Below are 24786 nucleotides of genomic sequence, written 5' to 3'. Positions count from 1 at the left end.
TAAAGGACATCTCTCTGGCATATTGGTGGTTGGTGTTTCCTCCCATCAACAACTCATAGACACCTGTCTTGGGAAGGGACAAATTATGCTCTGGAAGTGACCATCTTGAGAGAGTGGTGCAGGATGTTCAGTTTAGACTATATGTAGAATTAAACTCCTATCAAATTAGGGGAGCTGGGAGGGAAATCACCATTATCCTCAACCAGCTAAAGTGCATATTTGCCACTGTCACATAGACAGGGGTTTGTAGGTCAAGAAGTAATTATGCAGTTTGATACAGTAAATCAGAAAATTGGATCCAGTGACTCCTGCCTTGACCCTGACAAGCTCTGACTTCTCATTTGAATGACTCCAGGTGTTTCAAAACTCAAAGTAGTGGGGTATTCCTTGTGCTAGAGATGTCCAAGAAAGAGACACCTCCTAAATAACACTAGACAATCAGGGACAATTGTAAGAACAACTTGGCTGCCTGACTTGAAGGTCCACAACATTTCTCCCGGATTTATTCAGATAGGATAGGATGCAGGGGTGAGATGTGCAAGTTTGGGATCCAGAAGCTGGGAGTTGTATGGTGTTCAAGAAACCAGAATAAGAGACTACCAAGATTTGAAATCCTGAATAGTTTTGGCCCTCAACCTGACTTGCTGCTTAAGAGAGATTTGAGCGAGTCTTGCATGTCAGCTTGCAGCCACTTGATGTCTGATAGCCAGCAAATGTAACAGTTGGAAAAGGGTCTGGGGTTGAAATAGTCATTATATGTGGGTCTATGTGTTTCTATACGTGCATTTTTAAGGTGCGTGCACGTAAGGCTGTGTTTATGTACACATACACACATTTGTGTGTGTTACTGCTCCCATTGCTGCCACCAGTTTGAAGTCAGAGCCTCACAGCCTGGCTTTTCTCCTCTCTCTTTTTCTCCCAGCATCAAATACTTTCCCCGCTCACAGCTGGGAAGTCAGCCTGTCACATGAACTGTAGGCAAGGAGCATTATCTGCCTGGGTTTACTTGTTGAACAATGTAAGTAGATGATTAACCATTAAAGCAACAGAGTTTGCTGACCCATTAACCAAATAGGAAGGCTCTCTGGTTGGCTAAACAATGGGGCCCATACAGAAAGCACCCTGACTTGTCCATCTCGGCAGCGCTGCTGCTGACAGAGCCGTGCGGATATCGCGACGCAATGAGTCCCTTCGGGCTCTCACGCAACCAATCGTGTGCCAGAGGCTGGTGCTCCCCACATTTTCATCTGCACTCTGTTGACCTTGGAAACTAATCTTGCCCGAATCCATGCTTTGTATTAAACCCCATGAGAATTAATAGCTGCCGCTCATTTTCCACCCTCACTTTTGCACGCAGGGTGCCTGTGGTTTCAGGAATCATAGGATCACAGACTGGTTGGGGTTAGAAAGGACCTTAAGATTATCTAGTCCCAAGCCCTCTGCCATGGGCAGGGACACGTTTCACTAGACCATGTTGCTCTAAGTCTCATCCAGCCTGGCCTTGAACACGTCCAGGGATGGGGCATCCAGTTTCTCTGGGCAACCTGGAGCAGTGTCTCACCACGCTCACAGGAAAGAATTTATTCTGAATATTTAACCTGAATCTCCCCTCTTTCGTTACTGAGCTTTCTCTTGCGCTCTTGTGCCTTCTTGCCAATACTCTAGCAAGTTGTCCTCTAAGAGACTAAGCATATTTTGGCTCTCAAGCCCTGCCCTTCAGGGCTGTGGCTCTGGAGATGTTGCTCAGTCAGTCTCATGTGGCCTCCAGGCATTGATCCAGGAGGATCTGGATCACATCTGTCAGCCACATCTTGGTGTCTTGGATAACCTAGGTCCTCTCAAATGGCCCAAGATGCTTGTGTTAAGACAACTGATTCCCATTTAGAGATTGTACTGATTCTATCCCTGCCAACTAGGATGAGAGTTCAGATTCTAAAGGGAGAAGAATTGCCCTTTAGGTCTCACTGCATATAGTAGATCTCCAGCAGCTATGAAAGGAGTCTAGAGTCTCTAGGTCAGATGGAGGTATCTAGTCTGTAGACCTCTACATCCAAACCAGTGAATCTCATTTAAGGATTGAATGGAAGACAAATCAGTATGTCAGCTGGTGGATTTTGAGCCAGATCTGGAGTGACCAGGTTGGTACACCAAGGATGAGCATCCTGCCCTTTAGACTGCATGCAGATCACAGCTTAACAATGTGGAGGGACTCTACTTTTCAGTGCTCTACTTACCAGCTACCCAGACTGCCCGTGTCACATCACAGACATTAACCAGACAACACAGCCTGGGAACTCTTCTAAGATTTGGACTCTTGAACTCTAGGAATGTTCAGCCTTTCTGCAAGAGCCTTGTGGACATACAAAGCTGGCTGCTGAGAGACAGCAGAGCTTCAGGCTGTCTCTTGAACCAGCTGTATTAGGTATTGAGCTTGTAATCTAAGACATAAGGCTACAGAGAGGGAAGAGAACAGAAGGAAATAGTGAGATGGCCTTGCTCCTAAGGGGTTACACTAGTTCAAGCAGCACATGCTGTCATCATCTTTGGTCATCATGATGATGGGGGTCCCACTCCCAGTGATATCTGAATGGCAACACAGAGTTCAGCCCCGAGTCATACCAGTGGCTGAAAATGAAGACCACCCCAGCTGCACCAGCTACCTCAGTACTGGTATTCAGATTTTCCACAGCAGTGAATTACCTCTGTTTCTCTAGATGGAAACAAGTGGTAAATGATTTCAGAGATGTGGTGGGCTGGGATAAGGTTTGCAAGAGCTTGAGCTGCAGCTGGCACATTGCAAAATTATTATTTCATCACTCTGGCTGTGCAGGGAGATATTAAACATTGAACAAGCAAGCAGAGAGCAGGACTGGCAGCAGACAGGTAGCGTAACAAGAATAATCCCCTACACTCAGGCAGTCCTAAACTCAGGAACATTTAAGTCTTTACAAGCACCCTGAATGTTCAAGCTCCCTTTACAGCCAATGGAGACACTCAGTGCAGTTAATGGGGTGGGATTTAAATATCCAGGCATGGTAATCTAGTGCTATTTGAGATATCCTAAGGTGTCCTGGTGACTTCCAGTTGCTGCTGCAGAAGACACGGGTCACCTGTGTCACAGCTGCATATATGTCCAAGGTGTCCAAGACCCCCTCGCTGACAACAGACACCTGCCTTCCAACTGTAATGGGGCTCAGGTGCCCAGCAGACATGGGACATCTTCTCTGGAGACCTCTGAATGGAGAGAGCTGTCTTCTACTCTGAGGGTTTTTGTGTTTTGCCATATAATTGGAAGTGTTCCAGGCCAGGTTGGATGAGTCTTGGAGAAACCTGGTCTAGTAGAATGTGTCCCTGCCCATGGCAGGGAGGTCGGAACTAGGATCTTTAAGGTGCCTTCCAACCCAAACCATCTTATGATTTTATGATACCCACCTGGGAGCATATTGGCTGACCAGCCCCATGACTGTGCTCCTGACTTCTGAGCTTGAATTTCCTTTCCAAAGGCTCATTTTTGCTCACAGGAGCAGGGACTCAGTGTTGGGGAAGCTTCTTCCAGCTCAGGGCTCACGAGCCAAAATCTGGCAGTCTACTCAAGCACTAACATAGGTAAAACCACCCAGCTGCTGGACTCTTTGGCTGAAGACCAGACAGATGGCAACCTTCAAGACAATGACATTTCAGTTACAGCAGCAAATTGTTAAGTCCCACTTTCAAAGAAGGCAGTGAAACAAACCCCTTTTATTAGCACGAAACATCCAAGAAATGAAATAACATGACCAGAATCACCCCTTGTCTAAAAATAAAAACAAAGAGAGAGTTTTCAGCAGCCCTGGAAAATACATGACCCACATTCAATGGGTGGGCTTGATATTGTGACTACAAAAATATTTTTGCTCAGTTTGTTTCTGGCTGTTTTGCAGCTGCTGAGTTGCCAGATCTCTTGGCTGGGTCCCTTCTGCTTCAGCATTCAATAAGTTGGGTTTGCTGGGTTACTCATACAGCCCGATGAGACGGCGGGTGGCGCAGGACTTGGGAAATGACCTCCTTGGTAAATCTCCTAGAAATATCCCATCGTTTTTGATGGATCATGTTCTGTCAACAGTTGCAGAGAAGCTTCCCAAAGCTGCTTAAAAAACAACCAACATCTTCTTCTTGCTTCAGCGTTTCGAACAGGGAGTAGCGTGGCCGAGGAGCAGCGGTTTTGTTCCTTTTTGTTTAAGTGAAGTGTGGCTGCTCGCAGGATGGAGGAGCACAGGAGGACAGGTCCCTGGGGACATGCCTGCCATCCAAAAGCTGGCAGTAGCGTGGTTTTGGACAAACACTCTTGGTTCTTCTCTGCCCAACCGCATGGCCCAGCATGGAGGAAAGGGAGGTGGATCTCCTCGGGACAGCCAAAGGGAGGCTGAACCCAAAAAACAGAGGCTGGAAAGTGGTGACAGGAGTAAGTTCAGGTAGATTGGAAAGACCAAAGGGGTTTGTTTGTTGTTTGGTTGGTTTTGTGGTATATTTTTGTTGTTTGGTTTTTTTTTGTTGTTGTTGTTTTTTTCCAGGTTTTCCAGTAAAAAATAAAATCAACGAAGAGCACATGTCCTTTTGGCTCAGCTTGTAGCAGCCCATTTGAGCTCTGCTGTTGGTTTTGTTTCCTTCTGGCCACATTTCACTCCCCCCTTTACTGACTTTCCTTTGCACATTGGGACTTTTTTAAAAAGACAGCATATAATTTTTAAACAAAAAGGTCATATTTTGAAATATCCGAGGAAATCTGTTGGCATTTTGGACCTGCCTTGAGAAGGTTGCAGGGAAATGTTTCCTTTTTTCCTCAGAAATGTTCTCCCACCTTTTCTCCAGCCCACAGTATTTCAACACAAATTTATGAATATCTTCTCTCCCTCCTGAATTCCCATTTCTAAACAATTCACTACGCATAAAAAAAAAAAAAATATTAAAAAATAGAGAAAAGACATTACCCAGGCCTGTTCTTCATCCATTGTTCTTATGATTTCTTGTTCTTTGCCATGTTAAAAATGGATCCAACATCCTTTATCCCTTCTCAGTGGAACCAATGGAGAGAACTGGATCCAGGATGAGCATCCACAGCCTCAGTCACCAAAACACACCCTGCTCTTTCCCTCACTTCCCATGATCATGCTTTGACATTCAGCACACTCCAGCCCATCTCACATGTCTGGCCCCGTGTTGCAACCCATGAAGTCCAGGAAAAGTAGATTCTATGACCTGTCATAGGAGAGACCCAAAATTAATCGGCAGGAAGAAAATAGGAATCAATAAGAGAATTTTTTCCTTCTTAAACTTTTTTTTATCAAGGTGCTAGTTAATTAGGAGAACTTTGGAAAAAAAAACAACCATGGTGGATAGCAACATCCACAGACCACTGGGGCGGCTGGAAACTAGTACAAAACATCAACCAAAAGTAATTTGCCAAGATCTAAAGAGGTTTCTATGTACCTCTCTCCAAGGGGACACCCGTGACTTCATCCAGGGACACAGAAACAGGGGCCAGCTGGACTCTTGAAATGCAGCCTCTACTCCCCATTGTCTTTTCTTTTCCCCTTTTTTTTTCTTTCCCTTTTTTTCACACATTACCATTCCTCTCCTCTTCTCTTTCAGGGACCATGGTTAACTGGTTTAATATATGTTTGAGGCAAAAGCCCTTTACTTGGGTATGTCCCTGGTCATTGCCATCAGGCCCTAAGATACAGACACAAGGTGGGTGACCTTAAAGATAGAGGAATAGTTTAGCCCAGGGCACCTGTCATCCTAAGGATGAGGTAAACAAGAGGTCCTACAAGAGCAGAGCTCCTAAGGTCTCCTATAGATCCTCATCCTGACATTTCCCCTCACAGTAACCCTTGTGTCACCTTCAGCTCTCCTAATATCTACCCCCACACACGCACAGCCCCAGTTTCCCAGCTTCCCTTCTCCAGCTGCTCTCCTACCACCTCCATTATCTCCCTAGTCTGCTGGTGAGCAGCCAGTCTGGGAGCTGCTTCAGGGCTGGCACCACCTTACTGGTGTTAATCATCTCCAAGGAGCTGCTGAGCTCACACAGGGGCCTCTCCCTGCATCCTGCACCCATTCAGGTCTCTCTCTTCTATTTGATTTTTCCTAAGGGAGGAAAGTGTCACCAAAGTCACTGTTTTACAGCAAGGGCACAGGCAGAGTGTGAGAAGAGTCTCTGCTTCCTTGGCTTTATTTCTTCAGACCTTAAAAGCACCTCCTGCAGCTGTGTCTAACAAAAACACAATCATTCCTGGCATGCCTGGTTGTCATAAAGACAATAAGGACTTTATTTTCCACTGGGACTAATTGCATTAAGAATCACTCTGGCCCAGACTATAAAGTCCTCAATTCTCCATGAAAGCACTAGAAGAAAGGTGTCCATGTAACAGACAACCTGTCTGGGTTTGCTCACATAACTGCTTCGTATTACTTGTGTACTTTGGAAAAAAAAAAATCCCTTGCCAGAGCAGAGCACAACTGAGGCAAAACATGCAATGGAACAGGTGGCAAAATCACTGTCTTTAGGTCATTTAAAAATAATTACGCCAGCTCTTGGGAGCATCAGTGAAAAGAGATGTCCTTTACTGCCAGTGAGAAATTGTTGGACCTGAAGAGAAGCATTTACTGGGCTTTCCAGAAGTGGGAGATAATTTATGATTCCAATTTTTTAAATGATGTTTAGCCATTCAAAATTAAGATGTTTGAAAACATTTTGTTTCACACACATACATATATAATATCAGCAAGGCCTGAGGCTTGTGGAACCCTGATGGTGCTTTCCTATGGTTCAGGCCCATCAAAGATATTTGGGGGAGTCCCACTGAGTCTCCCTCTGCTCTCCACCTCACTGCAAGACCTTATTGCCTGAAGGGCAGCATCCTTACCTGCCCCTGGGCATGATTTGCTCACAGGTTCACCTCATGGATGCTTTCAAAGCTCTGCAAAGGTATTGCTCTTCACCACCATGGAGACTTTGTACTACAGGAGTCCAGAGAGCTTCCCCTGAGTGGGACATATATCTGCTGCTGGAGGTTGTTGAGCTGCTTCTGGTTGGACTGCCCTAATTGGGATTTCTTGCAAGCCTATGCAGATGCTGGGTTATTACTGTCATTGCACCTCACTCCAAAGGCCAAGAGCAAATACAATAGGGTATCAGCAGTTCCCATGGGCCAAGGTGTGTACAGTGTGCCTTGGGATGTAGGAGACCTTGCAAAGGATGCACAAAGGTAGACAAGCTGCAAACATCTCACCAGTGTACGATGTTTGTATGTTTGTATGCCTCTTAGGGAAAGTCTCTGCACCCACCTGAGCAACACCACAGAGGTGATGGATTTGGTCTTTCTTTCAGTTTAACTTTCAAGTAATAGCCTCTTACACTAAGGGGCGAGGACTGAGTGCTCCTAAAATCACCCCTTACTCTTCTTGCACAAGATACAGTGCTTGGAGGAGCCTTAGGAAAGCTGAATAGTTTCCTGTCTCTTTTCTCTTACTGGCATAACAGAAGAGCAGAATGCCTGCTGATTGCTCTTAAAAATCAGTAAGAATGGAACTGCTCCTGTCGTGGCGTAGGGGCTGGACTAGATGACCTCCTGAGGCCCCTTGTAAACATATTTTATGAGATTGCCTGATTATACCCAGACCTGGCAATGCTCAGAAAGGATCTGCATGAGCCTGTTACCGTGGGCCAGGAGTAAGGTTCTTAATAAGATTTAGCTGCTGTGTAACAGATGCCTATTGGGACCTGTTGGTTAAGTCCCTTTCAAAGTATTTTAATATGGGTCCTGTAATCAGTTAAGAGAGGGGATCTCTGATGGGAGTGAGGTTTAGTGATTGAGATTTGGTGTGAGGGGCCCTCCTAGGGGTCAGTCCCACAACAGCTTGATGCCCTGGCCCGATTCTGGTTCTGTTTCCATCACACTTGCCTCATTTGGGGCTACATTTACAAAGGAGCAAGCAAAAAAACCCAACATTTGTAGCCCAATGAGTTCAGCAGGGTCTCCACAGCAAATAGATCTCAGAGGACAAAGCTGGTGGTCCTGCACCTTCTGCTGCTGGGGGAACACACAGGTTGCCCAGTGTGGTGGTAGATGTCCCATCCCTGGAAATGTTCAAGGTCAGGTTGGATTTGGCTCTGAGCAACCTGATCTAGTTGAAGATGTCACTGTTCACTGCAGGGAGGTTGGACTAGGTGACTTCTAAAGGTCCGTTCCAACCCAAACCATTCTATGATTATATGATCTACGATTCTATGATTTCTCTGTCCCTGCATCCAGCTCTGCCCCCGGATGGAAAGGAGGGAGAAGGTGCTCCATGATGGAGAATGGCTTGCAAACCATCATGGCATGACAGGCTCTCATTTGGTCTTTGCCTGCAATAACACTGAAGTAATGGTCTGCAGCTGGCTTCAGTGCCTTCTCTTCATTTGGAAATGGGGGGGAGACACAAGTCACAAGTGGGGACAGGGGTGATCAGGATCATGCTGCTCCTTCTTTACAGTGATTTGCACTATCCAGAGCTCTGAGGAAGCAGGGATGCTCTCAGATTGGCTTTCAGTAGCCTGATTGAAAGCAACAGGCATGTTTTGTCAACATTTCTACCCCTCAAAATCATTGACCGTGGTGGAGATATAACACAGCACCCCACGGCCTGAAGCTCAGAGCTGTCCCCAGGGTGACACTAACTGCCTTCATGCCTGATGGAAAAGAAGAGAGAGTCTGGCTTCCAGACTGCTTGTGATCACTCAGAGGGAGGAAACACCCTGGAAGTCCACGTGATGGCGAAAAAAGAGTAACTGGAAATGAAGGAGGAGGTGGTGGTGGGGGGAACTTGCACGGTGTGACCCTTGGGATGGTGGAATAAACGACGTCCCGTGGGCAGGCGGCGTTCCCGGGTCTTGTCTGTTATTTCAGACTGTATCCGGAGGGCAGATAAATGCCAGGCCCACTTCTAATTAAGGAAACTGAGGAAGGGAAATGTGAGTGGCTCGTCTTGGAGGCAAACTATCAGGAGGAAATGCAGCTGGAGGCTTCTCAGCTATCCCAGGCACAGCCTCAGATACCCAGCCCAGACAGAGCCTGGTGAGGTCCCCACCTCTTGTTGCTTTGCTTGAGTTACTCCACTCTGGGAGTGAGTGCCAATTATCTGGTGGGGAACCCATGCAGGACTGGCAGCGAGGGATGAACGAGGTGACCTCATGGGTATTTTCCTTCCCTCTCATACTCCTATGACTCAACCGCCCCGCTGAGCTGGAGTTGCTGCCCTGGAGAGGTTTGGTTCATGGAGTGAGACCTCAGTGAGCTGGTCGAAGTCCTGGCCTTTCTAAGGGGAGCTGCTTGGAGGGCAAGACAGAGCCCAGTTCTGTGCTGCAGAGAAGAGCACCTGGAGCAAAGCCACAGGGAAGTAAGGGGAATCCCAAGCAAAAGACGTGCTGGGTTTCTTGCAAAAACCATGGTGAGGATGGTGGTGGGGGTTTCTCTGGAGTGGGGAAGCCTCTGGAGCTATGCAGGCAGACTGAGCCCTGCCTGAGAGCTGAGTCATGGAGAAGGAAAACTTGAAGTCACTCTCCAGATCTGCTCTAACGTTCTTCAGAAGATCTTGATGGTACAGCTGCAAAAGCCTTGTGCTGTCTGAGGATGTCTCCTTGACTATGATGGCTGGCTGTCACTGCTTGGTGTCACCTGTAGGGCTGGGAGGTAGAGCTCACCCTGTCAGTGGGCTCAAGATGCAAGGTCCCTTTTCTGGGATCCTTGCAGGTCACTTCACCAACTGTCTTGCATGCAGAAGCACGTTACAGAAGCACAGTGGTGGGGCTGGGGTTAGGATGTAGGTTTTCCATGGATGCTAAAGTAGAGGTGGGTCCAGCAACAACTATTCTGGGGCTTCTTGCCTAGCTTTAGCATTCATAGAATCATAGAATAGTTTGGGTTAGAAGAGACATTAAAGACCATCTAGTTCCACCACCCCTGCATGGGCAGGACATCTCCCACTAAAACAGGTTGCTCCAAGCCCCATCCAGCCTGGCCTTGAACATTTCCAGGAATGGGGCACCTGCAGCTTCTCTGGGCAGCCTGTTTCTGTGCCTCACCACCCTCACAGGAGATAATTTCTTCCTAATATCTCATCTAAATCTCCCCTCTTTCTACCCATTGCACCCTGACATCTTTTGATCCTACAGAGGATGTCACGGTGCTGGCAGTGACACCATTCCCTGGTGAAGATTTTGCCCCTCTGGAATTATCAGTTGAAATGCCAAACACCTGGGCCACTCTGCTGCTTTGCTCTGCTCTATGGTCTGTCCCCTCCATCCTGGGTATAAAACACTCTGCTGAAAAATGCCCACTTACACACCAAGTGCAGGCCAGTGTGTCCTCACTGCCCTTGTCAAGGCAGCACTGCACTGATGTGGCACTGCCCTCTGCTGTTGGTGGCTATGGGGACACGATCTAAGACCACTACCACAGAGAAGAAACACCCAGCTTTTGTTCACCCTGGGGACTGCTGAAGGACCTGGAAAGCCACAAAGCTTCCCCAGGGGGATGCTGCACCCAGGACCACTGGAAGGTCTCCAGGCATGACAAGGAGCATCTGCGAGTACCAAATCTCTGGAGGAGTCAGCACCCACTTGGGCTTCCCCTTTCCCCCAGCTGAAAGGAGAAGTGGTGACTATTTTTGGTGTTGTCTCACTTTGGAAAGAGTGGCACACACCCCACAGCATCACCCCAGCTATGGCACCTTGATCAGGGAAGAAGAAGTAACAGCAAGGGTCACACTGCCTTTCCATGACTGGCTGAGTGCCCTGGAGCTCTGCCTCAGGGCTGCCTGGCGTCACTGGAGTTTCCTTCCACGTGTTGGGTGCAGCAGCTTCTTGGGGACACGTGTGAAGACTGGCTCTTAAACTGTGTTTTCCAGCAGGGAAACACTCAGACAAAGCCTCCAAATAATGTATACATATAACCTTGCTTGCCTTCCCCTCCACCAGCAGTCCTTCATTGCTTTTTCTTAAGTTGGAAGAGCTTGGGTGGGAGAATGAGGACACCCAACATGGTTTCAGAGATGGTCCTCATCTCCCAAACTTTCCTTAGTGAAAGGCCTCTAGATGGGGCTTTAATGCAATCTTGCTGCTGGTCTCTGCCAGGCTGCAATCACCCACAGAGTCCAGGGGCTGCTCACAATCCAGCACTCACGGGGGCACACATAGTGGTGGCACAGTGTCACTTCACCCCAACCATCGGGATGAGGGAACTGAGATATTCCCAGACCTTGAAGAATCATGCAGATTTGAGGAAGCCACTTGCTTCATTGGGTTTGACACTCCCCCTTGCATGTTTCAGCCACCATCCCGAGGGGTGCAGAGCTGCAGTGGGAGCCCCTAGACCCCCTCCCCAGGTGTGCACGTGTGGATGTGTGAAGATTTGCGTGGTGCAAAGTGGGCTGCTTTTCCACAAGGCTGTTTTGCAAAGGTTTGCTCAGGGACTGGCCTAAGATGTTTTATATATTAACAATTAAAGCAGCTTTTCCCCCCGGCCCAGCCCTCCCCAGCTTTTATAAGCAGAAGCCAAACAGTTTACACAGTGCTGGGAAGGCTGGAAATGCCAGAGTGCAAGGCCCAGTGTCACTCCAAGGGCCACTCCAGGACAAAAAGTTCATCCCCTCCCCTGTGTGGTTCCTCAGTTAGTTTGTCTGCAGATTATGAGGGTCAGAAACAGACAAATCCCACCACAGCTCTCCAAGGGTCTCACTGACTCCTCATGCACCCAGTTGTCACCTGCTGGGCACAGCTCTGCAGAGCTGAATGGTTTAAACCCCTGAGAATGGTAGCTTTTGAGATGGGAATCCAGTGTCACGTCCCTGCGTGTCCTCCTGGGGACACAGTGGGGGGTGGGGTTCAGCAGAATGACACACAGGCACGCTCAGGAGGAAAACCTGTTTGTTCCTGGGCAGCAGCGGGTGCAGAAATTGCCTCGAGAATGACGGGTGAGTGTGACGTCTTCAGTAGCCCTGGAACAACTTTGTCACCAAGGGCTGACATTTAGGCCATTAACTGCTTCCCAGCTGGGGTGCTCTTCAGCCTGTCCATACCTCGGGGTGACTGTGCTCCCCTCTGTCCAGCAATCCCAGCTGTCCCTTGTCCCCAGCAACCGCTGGGGTGCATCGCCCTTGCACAGGGTTGGGAGTGAGTGTGTGCAGAGGGGTGTGTGCTGCCTTTCCACACCCAGCAGCAGCACAGTCACCTCTGTCCGTGCTGGCTCACCCCTGCCCATCTTGCCTTCCCATGGCTGCCTGGTGCTTGAAATATCAAGCAGCATGTTTCAGCCTTGCACAGCTGCCCAGCTCTTGCAGGATGGACCAGCACTTGCACCCTCAGCCCTTGTGTGACCACCCAGAGGCTGCACCCTTAACGTTTGCACAACTGAGTGGCTGTTGCACATCTGGTCCGTGCAGAGCTGACCAGCCCTTGCACACCTACCCTGTGCACAACTACCCGTCTCTTGCACAAATGCCCTACCCTGGCATGTCCAGCCCTTGTGCGACTGCTCAGACCTTGCACAGCTGTCCAGATGCGGCAGATCCACCCCTTGCACATCTACATTTTGCACATCTGCCCACCCCTGGCACACCCAGCCCACGCCTGGCACATCTAGCCCTTGCACACCCAACCCTTGCACAGCAGCCCATCCTTGACACACTCAGTCCCTGCGTGACTGCCCTGACTTGGCATGCCCAGCCCTTGCACACCCAGCCCTTGCACGACTGCCCAGCTCTTGCATAGCTGCCCAGACGGGCCACATCCAGCGCTTGCATATCCAGCCCTTGCACACCCAGCCCTTGCACGACTGCCCAGCTCTTGCATAGCTGCCCAGACGGGCCACATCCAGCGCTTGCATATCCAGCCCTTGCACACCCAGCCCTTGCACGACTGCCCAGCTCTTGCATAGCTGCCCAGACGGGCCACATCCAGCGCTTGCATATCCAGCCCTTGCACACCCAGCCCTTGCACGACTGCCCAGCTCTTGCATAGCTGCCCAGACGGGCCACATCCAGCGCTTGCATATCCAGCCCTTGCATACCCAGCCCTTGCACGACTGTCCTGCCCTGGCACACCCATCCCTTGCACACCCATCCCTTGCACACCCGGCCGTGTCACACCCAGCCCCGGCACCTCCCGGCTGCCATCCCCACCCTCTTTGACACCCCCCTCCCCGTCCCGTCCCTCTCCCCTCTCTCCGCCGCGCCGCTTCCCGCTCCCCTCCCTCCCCAATTCCCGCCTCCCGGGGGAGTGTCCCACGTTTTCCCTGCCCTCCCCCGGCCCCTCCCCGCCCCCCCGGCCCCGCCCCGGCCCCGCCCCGGCCCCGGCTGGGCTCTCGCCTCCGGCCGCGCTATAAGAAGCCCGGAGCGGGCGGCGGGGCCGTAGCGGGCGCGGCGGGGGAACGAGATGAGCAGCGCCGGCGCCGCTGCAAGATGCTGGATGGACACGTCCTGCTGGGCTGGCTCTCCTCCTGCGCGCTCCTAGGGCTGCTCGCCTGTTCCCCGCGGCCCTCCGCCGCCTACTTCGGGTAGGTGCCCCGGCTCCACCTTTTCTTTAATTTCGTTTCATTTTGCGCATCTCGCCCGCGGCGGGGATGCTGCCGGCGCTGCCGCTTCCCTCGGTGGGCGCGGGCATCTCCTCCGCCCGCTCTGACACCCCGGAGCCCCCCGAGAGAGGGGGCCGGGAAGGACAGCCCGGTCCCCTCGGCTCTCCGCCCGTGCCCTCTGCTCTCAGCTCGGCGCCCCTAATCCCGTTGCCGGGCTCTCCGGGAGCTGCTGTGATTTTTTTTTTTTTCCCAAGCAAAAACTCTGCGAGCGGGAGAGCGCCTCGTTCTTCCCTTCCACGACGGAGCGGCCCCGAACCGGGGTGGTCGGGGAGCTTGGCTCCCCTTGCGTGCTCTGACCCCCCGACCAGCATGAGACAGCCCCGAAAAACTTGTTTTTTTGGCCCTAATTTAAGCACGTGCTTCAGCATCAGGTGCTGGCAAGTGGGTCCCGGCATCACTCCGGCCACTTAGTTGTTTTTTGGGTTGGTTTTTAATTTTTAAAAAAATTTTATTGTTTGGGGGGGTGCATGCTGCTATCAGCAGCCCGGGACGGTGCAAAGCTTGTTCCCGACAGAGGTGAGGGTGAGCGCGGAGAGGCGCGGAGCCTCCGCATCCCCCGGCGCTCACCTGTGCGCGGTGCGCAGGCGGGACCAGCAGGGGGCGCTACCGGCCCGGGCCCCGCCGCGCAGGTGGATCCGGTTCCCCCATCTCGCCCCCCTCCTCCGACCCCCTCTTCTCTCTTATTCCTTGGGAAGCGATGGCTGAACTGCAGGAGCCAAATCCCCCTCTCATCCCTTCACCTTGAAGACCCCCCGCCCCCAGCCACGTCACGGGGGCTTCAGCCTGCAGCAAAGGGTAGGCTTGGCTTTCCATCTGTGCAGCCCCCCTTTGGGTTTTGGGGTGTCAGTGTAGCTGAGTTTTGTTTGGGTTTGTTAGTTGTTTGTTTGTTTCAAGACTTATCCCAAAATTGATTTGGTTGGGGAACGGGATGCAAGCACCTGATAGAGCGGTTGCAGTTTAAGTTTCATCAAGAGTGATGGTTCTTGCTGCTTTTTGGGATGTTGTATTGTGGCCGCTGGTAGGAGCCACTGGACCAGCCCTGGAGAACGTTTTAGCAGACCTCAGGTTTCCCCCCCTCCCTCTTTCCAGTAAAACAAATCCTGGTGTTGAGGCTTGTCCATTGCTTGTGGTCTGGCAAAGTTTTCCAAACAGTGCTACTTACATCTTCTGTTTCCAACTCAAGAACCATTTGACTTCCTGCTGCTGGGGCTGAATTTCTGAGGAAACAGCCTGTTGTCCGTGTGCATGTTTTTGGGAAAAGCCCTCTTCTGCAGCATTACACTCTGCTGAGCCTGTAGGTCATGTGTCTGCTGAAGACCACCAGCACTGTGTAGTTGTACTGTGCCTCAGGGACTGACAGGGCTTGTAAGGGGCTGGGTTGTAACTTTCCTGTTAATCCAGGTGGTGCTGGTATCTGCTGTAGTGCGGCAGGTAACTCATTCCAGTCTCTTACTTCTGGGATTTCTCTTCTGGCCTCGTGTGGCTGGTGTAGATTTTAATTTCATAGTGAACATGTTGAGCTGCGGGAAGTGTGCTGCTAGGTCTGTCCTGACCACTTTGGGTTATTCCCTCTGTCTCAGTATGGCTGCTGTTTCTGATTTGGGACTGGCAATAAGGAGGGGGAGAGGAGATGCTGCCAGATGTGCACCCAGCCAGATGTCTGCTCCAAGTGCTCCAGGGCTACTGCAGTGTGCAGTGAAGTTTGCTTATGCAAAGCATTCTGCTTGCTGATTAGAGCCACAGAGAAGCAGCAGCATCTGCTGCTAATCTCCTCTTTATTCTTCTGAGAAGCCTAAGGCACAGATTGCACTTGCTGAGCTGCTGGGACACCAGGCTATAGTCAGTGGTGAGGTCCAGGGTCCCTGCTAATCCTCAATGATATGTGATCTAACAAGTGTGTGTGGAAGAGCCGAGCCCTCCTTGCTGCAGACTTGTGTGTTGGGAGAGAAACAACCAGCTTTTACCAGGTAAGATTTTGTTCCTGCAGAGCTGTTGGTGCCTCTGCAAGTGCCTTGTGAAGGCTGGTATTAGTTCTTCTTGCTATGGCTTGAAAGTTAGATGCATGTGTGAATGAAATCCTCCAGGTAAGGAAGCACATCTGGATTCTAATATACATTTTTCCTAAACCTGGATCCATCACCCTGAGCTGAAACAAAGTTGTCTCAGTTAATGCAGCACCCTTTCTATGCAGGGGAAGGGACACTCCTTCCCAGCTGTCATCAAAGCCCCCATGACACCTTTTGGTGTCCTGCTAGATAGACCCTCTGCTCCAGGTGCTACCATCCCTGTTGGAGGAGGTGGTGGGGCACAGAGCACAGCAGGTGGCTGTGTTGAACAGATGTCACACTTGTAGCTGCAGCTTAGCTGCTCTGTTCTGCAGTCTGGTGGGGGATAGGGACAGCTGTGGATGATCCTTTCCACCCCATCCCCACTGTCTTATTTCAGGGAAAGAATTCAGTGTCTCCAAATGTGTGGCCTGGCGGGGAATTAGTGCTTGGGGGACAGGAATCAGGCATGGTTACATGATAACAAGATTGTGTCAGCATGTAGTTATGTCTGTGTCTGCCCCACAGGGGCAGCTAGTGAGGGGGAGGGCAGATGCTGGGGTGGGAAGGCCATGGTTGGAGGCTGCTGCTTCTCTGGTGTCTTAGAGGGTTGTGCAAGCAGCCAAAAAATGATAAATGCACTTTGGAAGTAGCTTTGGTGTATGTGAGAGAAAGTGTTGGTGCAGATGGGGCACTTGCTACTGTCTTGTTCCATCTTCAGGCTGCCTGGTTAGAACAGGTGCCTCAGGTAAGTTCACTGTCTGGGGTGAAGGGAGGGACAGGCTTGTCCCTTGCACAGGGTTGCACTGGCAGCCTCAGTGCTGCTCCCTGGGTGTTGCTGACCTCCCTGGTGCAGGAGAGAAACAGGTGCCCGCTTGATCTGAAGCTGATCTAAGAGCAAAGGCAGGACCTGAAGTGATGCTGATGTGCAGCTGTGAGCAGAGTGGAGTCCCTATAGGGGACTCCAGCTCAGGGTGGGGTTTGTTAGCCTAAATTACTGCAAAGCAGCTGAGAGGGATGTGGTGATGCTACAGTTCCTAAGCCTTGCCTGATATGAGAACTCTTGATGCCATGGAGGAGAAAGCCTGCCCGCAAGACTGAGCAGGACCTGATGGCTTGTTCAGTTATGCAGCAGGATGCCTGATGCTGAGGGGTGTTTCAGGGTAGGAGTGTGTATGGGAGACTGTTGCTGGCTGAGTCTACACCAGAGGGGGAGGCATTGCCTTCAGATCAGCGGCAGCCGAGACGGGCTTGTTGCGATGCACTGGCTGCTCTGAAAGTGAGCCTGCTTTTTATGTTCAGCCTCTGCAGCTGGGCTGTCTGAAAACTAATTTTCACCATATTACAACTGGCTGATGGGGGTAGTTTGGAGCAGCCCCAGACTGCTGGGATCCCTGAGAAAGCATTGCATTTCACTTCTCTGCTTTTCTTGTGCCTTAGAAACTTTGGGTGTGGGTATCTCCCCTCCCTCCCTTTCCTCTGAAATGTGACTTTGGGGTGGTGGAAATGCCATAGTGGCATCTGGGAGTTGTTGGGTCTTGCACTACTGGGCTTTGGAAGTGGCAGATGACAAGATTAGCCATGCTGGGGTGATTAACTTCAGTCCTGCAGTGCCTTGGTGCTTGCGGGAAGGCAAACTGGCCCATAGGAGCTTGCTGTTTTCCTGAGCTGCCTGGAGGATCCAAGGTTGCAACCTGTCCAGCCCATAAATCAAACACCCTCTATTTATTTCTGGGTGTTCTGATTTATAGTCTGACTTGGTTTTGCTGCACCCCTCCTTTTTTTTTTTTTCCTTGCTGGAAGAAATGTTGGCTTCTGCAGGTTGAAGCTTGCTCTGCTTTCCTCCAGGAGCCGAGCAGCTCTGCTCCCTCTGCAAACACTTGTCAAGACAGTAGTAATGTTACAAGTGCTTCATGCTTACATAGTGTTTGTATTGACAGATTGCAATGTTCTTCATAAATGTAACTGATCCCTACACTGCACGCAGGCAACAGGAACCCTTAAATACTTGAGTGGGGGAGAGGGAGGGAAGGGAAGCATAGCTTGCCCTAATTTACCAACACTTTGCTGGTGAGAGCAGGTTCCTTGCTGCATGGTGAGGTTTCTCTGGTGTGGGAAGTGCAATATATTTTTATTCCTGTTGGCAGGTGCAGAATAGGTACCCTGCTGCTGGGGTAGAAGTATTACATGCCCTGCAACTCAGGGTGTGATTCTGCTGAAGTTGTTAAGGAAAGATCTGAATACTGGACTTGAAGATATATTCAGGGGTTGTGACCACCCTGATGAGGTAGGCTCTTAAGGGTGCTGTGAGTTAGGATGAGTTTCTGAACTGTGGCACCAACCTGAGTGTCCTCTCCAATAGAAGGAAGCCCACTGGTGCTGGCAGGCTTTGCTGCTTGTTGTTTTTTTTTTTTACAGCCTGTGGGCTACTGTAGGTACTAACACAGCTCATGCCTATCAAGAATTTCTGTACCTGTCACTTGATGGTAGTGTGGGGCCACACACTGGCATTTGCAGCTCCGGCTGAAGGCGTGTGAACTCCTCAGGAAGCTGCTGCATAGCCAGGCCACAGTGTGTTGGCTTTCCAGACAGGCCAGTCGTCTCTGGCGTGTGTGAGATGGAGCAGCTGGTTGTCAGCACAACCCAAAAAAACAAAACCTGGACTCGGGTGGTGAGGGAGGAATGTGGCACGCAGGCAAACACAGCTGGAGTGTAAGGAGGCAGCTCCTGGGGCTGGGAGGGTGGCTTTGCCATCCCACCCTGTGGTGGTCTGCTTTTTCTAGGTGGTGATGCTGGTTTTAAGGTGCTGGATTTCTGGTTTTCTTGGGAATAGGAAGGGTGTGCCTGACTTTTTTTTCCCCTGTTCCTTTTGAACTGGGTGAATTGTCACGTAGAGACTGATCTGTCTGAGTCCTGACTGGTTTCTCTCCCAAAGTTGGCCTCTCTGGGTCAATTGAAAGCTGTGTTTAACCTCCATCCCTTTGCAAATGGGAACCTCATGGCCAGAAGAAGCCCTTACATTGTTGATGCTTGAAGGTGGCACTGGAACTGATGAAGCGCCGTAAGGGTGGTGACAAACACAGGAACATTTGGAAAAATAATTGTATGCAACTACAGTCCACCAGACTTCCATCATCAGCCCTGGGGAACCAGTTCAGTCCCAGAGTAGAGTGGGAAGTATCTGAAAGCTTCCTTCATCTGCACTATGATCAGAGGATGGAACAATGTTTATTCAGACATGGATTAGTGAATCTTGGACTCATGTACTGGATTGGCCATGTTGCTTGAAACTCAGGGACCACTACCTTGTGCCTCAGTTTCCCTTTCTTAGAAAGACATTGAGGCCATCTCTGAACTCAACTGGTTAATGGACACAGTGGCTGCATACAATGGTCACCAAATACTGCATGTTTTCTTGGCCAGGGTCACCAGTGCTGCAGATGACTCCTCAGGGGGAGAAGATGGCTCATTAGGAGAATATTAAGTGATACTTGGGAAAGCAGGAGGAGGCCAGTGACTTTTTTTTAGTGTGACTGGTGATGCAGAACTAGAGCCCAGGAGTCTATGGGACTCTGGTCTCCTGGTGAAAGGCTTGGTCAATGATTAACTTGCTTTCTGGAAGCTGCTAACAACAATAAAAGGGAGTCCAGCCCCACAACCCAAACACAAAAAGCCCATGAGTGTTTAATAATTAAAGGCCTTGTGCTTTATCAAGGGGTAATGAGAATCGCCTTAAGGCTTATTCAGTGGTGGGTAATTGAATTAGATTGTGGGATTGGGAAGGGGGAGGGTTAAGTGGGAAGTCTGGAAGATTGCACAGAGAACCTGGTGTGGTGCATCTTAGTTTGAATCTTTCTAATCAGACTGGGTTTTGTCAGTCTTTGCTGCTTTCTTCATTTTTTTTTTTCCTGTTTGCTTAATCCACTGTGCTTGCAGACTTGGTGTAATTGCCTCCTGGAGATGTTCCTGTCCCAGGGATGCTCCATTGCCTTCATTTAGGGAGATGCTGACAGTGGTTTTATTCCTGGTGTTTCCCTAGGTGAAAAGATGATTTTTAAAGGCTCCTTGAGATTTTTTTTTTTGGAAAAGCCAAGCCATAAAACACTGAGCTATGTCATCTGTATTCGTGGAGGAGTCTGACCAGCAAGAGGAGTTACTGGACCAGTGAGCATCACCAATGTTTCCTCTGCATGAGGCAATTTGTGATGCAGAGATGCACAGGGGTGGTAGGACCTTAAACTCAGTTCAGAATAGGTGAAGTCTACACTTGCCTGCTCTGTCTGCCTCTTATGTCACCTGTGCATAGCTGCTTTCTAAGAGGGACTTAGGTTGGAAGGAGGTTTTGAAGATTTTTTGAGACTGAGGAGAAGCTACATTGGTATATCTCCATGGAAGAGACTGTTTTGAACATGGTATGAGACTACCAGAGATGTAAACTTCTGCCAGAAGCCCCATGTGCATCCTCTGCTCCAGGTTCATGGAGCAATGTGGCATCTTCAGGGCTTGAGTTTTCTGGTTGCTTGAGTGCTCTAGCATACATGTGGGACAACTCATTCTTATGTTTACTGCCTGAGACATTTGAGACAAGGGTCAATGCATTCAAACATCTTCATCTGGTGTATGTGAAAGGTCTCTCTATGCCCTAACCATGCAGTCACAACTGCCTCCTGGAGAAACCATGCTTGGGTGGGATGGCACTTTAGTCACACTAAAAGCCTTAGTACCCTGATGGCCCAGGTAGCAACCTGCCAGCTTCCCAGTGCTTCACTGAGGGTGTGTGTTGAAGCAATCCAAGAAATCTCATGTACCTGGCTTCCCAGACTGCAGACATGCTGAGCTGCTGGCTTCCCTCCATAACGAAGCAGCCTTTCTCTGTGCAGCCAAAAAAAGCTCCCTGGTGGCTTGTAGCATGTTAATGCAATTGGTTTCTCAATCTTAGCAACCATCAAGCAGAGAGCCTGTTGCTTCCACTGTTAAATGCTGATGGGAGGCTACTGCTTCTCCTGCAGAACGTGGTTGCAGGGAGATTGGTGCTGCAGGTCCTGGACCAGCACATGATCTGGCTGCAGGTAGGGTATGTTCTCCTAACTTGCCAAGCCTAAAGGTGGGGAGCCAGCTCAGGTCAATTTGAGCAGGAGCTAGAAATGACTATGATTCTGGGTGGAATGGATTTAGAAGCTGTGTTTTGGTTGTCTAGTCTCAAGTTTTTCCTCTTTTCCCCTGTTTTAAACCAAGCTTTTTAAGGTTCCCTCCGAGCATGGCTGTAAGTGCTAATGAGCCTTATCTCTTCAGATACTGTCATAAAATACACTTATGAAGTTTATCAGCTCAGTAAGCTTTACATTTTATTGTAATGCATGTTTGCACTGTGCTAAGTGGAACAGGGAGTATTTTGACTACATGGATAAACATAGCAGTTACTGGATTTGCTTTGGCTGATACAAAAATCTGGCTGTTTTTTCCTTAGCTGTTGCAGAGAACCCTATTTCAAATGGATCCAACAGCTCCTGCATGTGCTGTGTGGTCTTCCAGTCTTCTTGTGACCTTAAATCATTCTTCTAAGGTGTGGGGAGTATTTAGTTAATTCAGTTGTTGAAGGATTATTTGGGGGAGGAAGGGGAAATGATAGGTTGAAAAAACTTGAACTCTTCTTTTTGGAAAGAACACAGAGCAACACAGCTCTTCTATGCATCCACTGTAGAACATGCAAACTCAACAGTATTTGACATGAATGCTGAGTCTGTGCTGGCTTGGAAGGCAGTGTGGAGTGTGCAGTGCATGTTGACGTGATGTCAGGCTGTATGGGAGTTGGCATGAATTTTAGGAGTGGGTTCATTTGGCCTAGATTATTAATTTAGTATTAATTAGGTGGCCAGATGCTTGGAGTTTTGGGAAAGCTAGCTTGTGTTGACTTCTGCATTTGCTGAGCACTGGGTGGACGAGTTTCACAGTTGCAGCAAAAGTTTCCGTTCTTGGAAAAACTGTTCTGAGTCTTCCAGAGACTGAAGCAGCATAACTGGCTGTTTACTGTGCAGGAGGTGGCTGCTTGTGCTGTGCAGCAACATCTGATTTTCCCCTAGATGTTCTGGCTGCCCCATCCCTGGCAGTGTCAAAGGGCAGGTTGGATGGGACTTGGAGCAGCCTGGGCTGGTGGGAGGTGTCCCTGCCCATGCAGGGGGTTGGAACTAGATGGTCTTTAAGGTCCCTTCCAACCCAAACCATTCTGTGATTCTATGTGACTGAAGTACCAAGATGACTATAGAATACCTGAGGTTTACTTAAAGACCTGTCAAGTGGCCCTGTCTGGCTGGGACTAAATGGGCTAAAGTTTAGCCAGAGCTGTGGTCTGCTGTTGAGCTTCTCCAAATTGTTGAGCAGTCTCCCAGAGAAAGTAGGGTCAACCAACTGTTGCTTCCAACACCAAGTTTTTTTTGGAAGGGGTCAGCTATGAAGCAGAAGAATTAGCTTCCATCTCCTCTTGGTCTACTCATTTTTTTCCTCCATTGTTTGAGTCCAGCAAAATGAAGTTTCCTTTCCTTCCATACACAAGAGTATGTCTTGAGTCTGACCCCTGAGTGATGCCTTCATGTGTAACATACAGGTAGGTGTGCCAGACTGCTAAGTCTGTAGAATCACAGAACAGTTTGGGTTGGAAGGCACCTTCAAGATCATCTGGTTCCAACCCCACTGCATGGCAGGGACACCTCTCACTAGACCAGGTTGCTCCAAGCCCCATCCAACCTGGCTTTGAACATTTCCAGTGATGGAACACCCACACATTCTCTGGGAAACCTGGGCTAGTGTCTCACCACCCTCACACTAAAGAATTTCTTCCTGATATGTTACCTCAATCTCCCCTCTTTCAGCTTGAAACCATTCCCCCTCATCCCATCACTCCATAACCTTGTTAAAAGGTCCATCCTCAGCTCTCCTGCAGCCCCTTCAGGCACTAGAAGGTGCTCTCAGGTCTCCCTGGAGCTGTCTCTGAGCTGAAAAACCTTTGATGCACAGAGCCCATGGCTTGACACTGAGTTTCCTGCTTCTGTATCTCAAGCACCTCCTAGCTTCTTCCCAAAAGGAAAGCTGGTGATGACTCTGCTCCAAAAGCATCAGCGCTGCCAGATGAACACCTAGCAAGACAGACTCACCCATGTCTTCAAGAATACCTGTTCTAACTTTCAGCCAGGGCAAGTTATTACCCTTTAGCTTTCACCTCCACAAAGACCTTATTTATATTCCCTGCTGTCATCAATCAGCTGTAGGTGACAGCTTCCCCAGCTCTGCCTGTGGGAGTGTGCTGTGCGTTGCTACAGCGTGTGCAGGAGTGCACTGGTGCTCACTGACCCCTTGGAGGCTTGGCTGGGGGGGCCGTTGGTGGGGCTGCAGGATCACCAAGTGCTCATGTTACAGAGGAGTGCCCATCTGCTGAGCTCTGGCATGCACAGCCTGGCAGGTTGCTCTCATTACTTGCTTGCTATGGTGTGGGGTTTTTTTGTTGACTTCCCCACCTGACTGACTAAAAGAAACTGCCCAGGGGCATGGCTATGCCCTAGTCCTCATGGTCTGCCTACAGCTATATAGAATCATCCAGTTGTTTTGGTTGGAAAAGACCTTGAAGATCATCAGTTCCAACCATTAACCCAGCACTGCCAAGGCCACCATTAAACCATGTCCCTCAGCACCATATCTACATGGCTTGGAAATCTGTCCAGGGATGGTGATTCCATCACTGTCCTGGGCAGCCTGTGTCAGGGCCTGAAAACCCTCTTGAGGAAGAAGTTTATCCTAATATCTATACCTAACCCCCCCTGGCACAACTTCAGGCTGTTTGCTCTTGTTCTGTCACTCCTTACCAAGGAAAAGAGACTGACTCCTCCCCTTGCTCCAACCTCCTCTCAGGCAAGTCTTCCCTCAGCCTTCTGTTCTCCAGGCTGAACACCCCTATTTCCCTCAGCTGCTTCTGGTCAGACCCTGCTCCAGCCCCTTCCCCAGTTCCATTGCCCTTTTCTGGATATGGTCCAGCACCTCAGTGTCCTTCTTGGAGTGAGGGGCCCAGCACTGAACCCAAGATTTGAGGTGTGCCCTCAGCAGTGCTGAGCACAGGAGAAACAGTCTCTGCCTTGGTCCTGCTGGCCACAATATTTCTCATACAAGCCAGGATGCTGGCAGCCTTCTTGGCCACCTGGGCACATGCTGGCTCATATTCAGCTTCTGTCAACCAACACCCCCCAGGTCCTTTTTTGCATGGCAGCTCTCCAGCCACTCTTCCCATCTTGCTGTGTGAACCCCTGCTGAGTTGGGTGCATTGATTGGCTTTCACTGCTATGGTGAGCTCAGCCCTGTAAGTGTCCTCATTGTAATGTCTTCTCTGTGGGTTCATTTTTTTTTTTAAAGATTGGTGATCTCATGCTTGGGATTGCAACCAAACAAAGCCAGGCAGCCCTGGGGGGCATAACTGCACTTCTGTTAGAGATTGCAACTGAAGATTGTAGATGACTCTAGTTCTGCAGTTTCAAAGGACCTCTTGTGGGGCTTTCCAGCTCCATATTTTTTTGATTACTGTTAGTAAACACCTTGCTCTCTGAAGTTGCCAAGGTGAGGCATTCGATCTGTGTGCTCATAGAACTGTAGAATCATTTTGGCTGGAAAAGACCTTTAAGATCATGAAGTCAAACTGTTAACCTAGCACACTGCCAAGTCCACCACTAAACCATACCCCTGTAGTGCTTCTTGGCTGTGCTCGAAGCTGAGCTTAGAGGGCTTCATTTTACTCTGGTGACAAATACAATGCCTCACTGAGTGTGAAGACTTCAGAGCACTGCTAGGATGTGGGTTTTTTGGTAGGGATCTACCATGCTTCACCTTAACACTGCAGCTCCTCCCTCTGTCTGCAGGAAGGGTAGATGCCTGCAGAAGGTCTACCAGATCCTTTCCCAGATGGTCTTCCTTTCCCCAAATTTTGCTTTGACTTCAATGTCTCCTGACTCCCATGGAAAAGCAATCTGACCTGTCTTCTATGGGTGGGGAGCCTCTTCTAAGGACTGAGGTGTGTGAGTGAGGACCCAGCATTGCAAAATACTTAGGCTGGG

The 24786-nt window shown here is 49.7% G+C and overlaps 1 protein-coding gene across 1 annotated transcript in view; it reads left to right on the top strand.

Annotated features, from left to right (window-relative positions):
• Positions 1-13446: 13446 nt before the first annotated feature.
• WNT9A (Wnt family member 9A) overlaps positions 13447-24786 on the top strand; it is a 62004-nt gene continuing 50664 nt past the window's right edge. The window contains exon 1 of the mRNA XM_051611767.1: positions 13447-13574. Within this exon, the coding sequence (XP_051467727.1) occupies positions 13480-13574 (95 nt within the window). The 5' untranslated portion in view covers positions 13447-13479. The remainder of the gene's footprint in view (positions 13575-24786) is intronic.

Source organism: Apus apus, chromosome 2 (assembly GCF_020740795.1).
Source record: "Apus apus isolate bApuApu2 chromosome 2, bApuApu2.pri.cur, whole genome shotgun sequence".
NCBI classification, from domain to species: domain Eukaryota; kingdom Metazoa; phylum Chordata; class Aves; order Apodiformes; family Apodidae; genus Apus; species Apus apus.
Note: the sequence above shows the minus strand (reverse complement) of the source record. Positions and strands in the feature narration are given on the sequence as shown.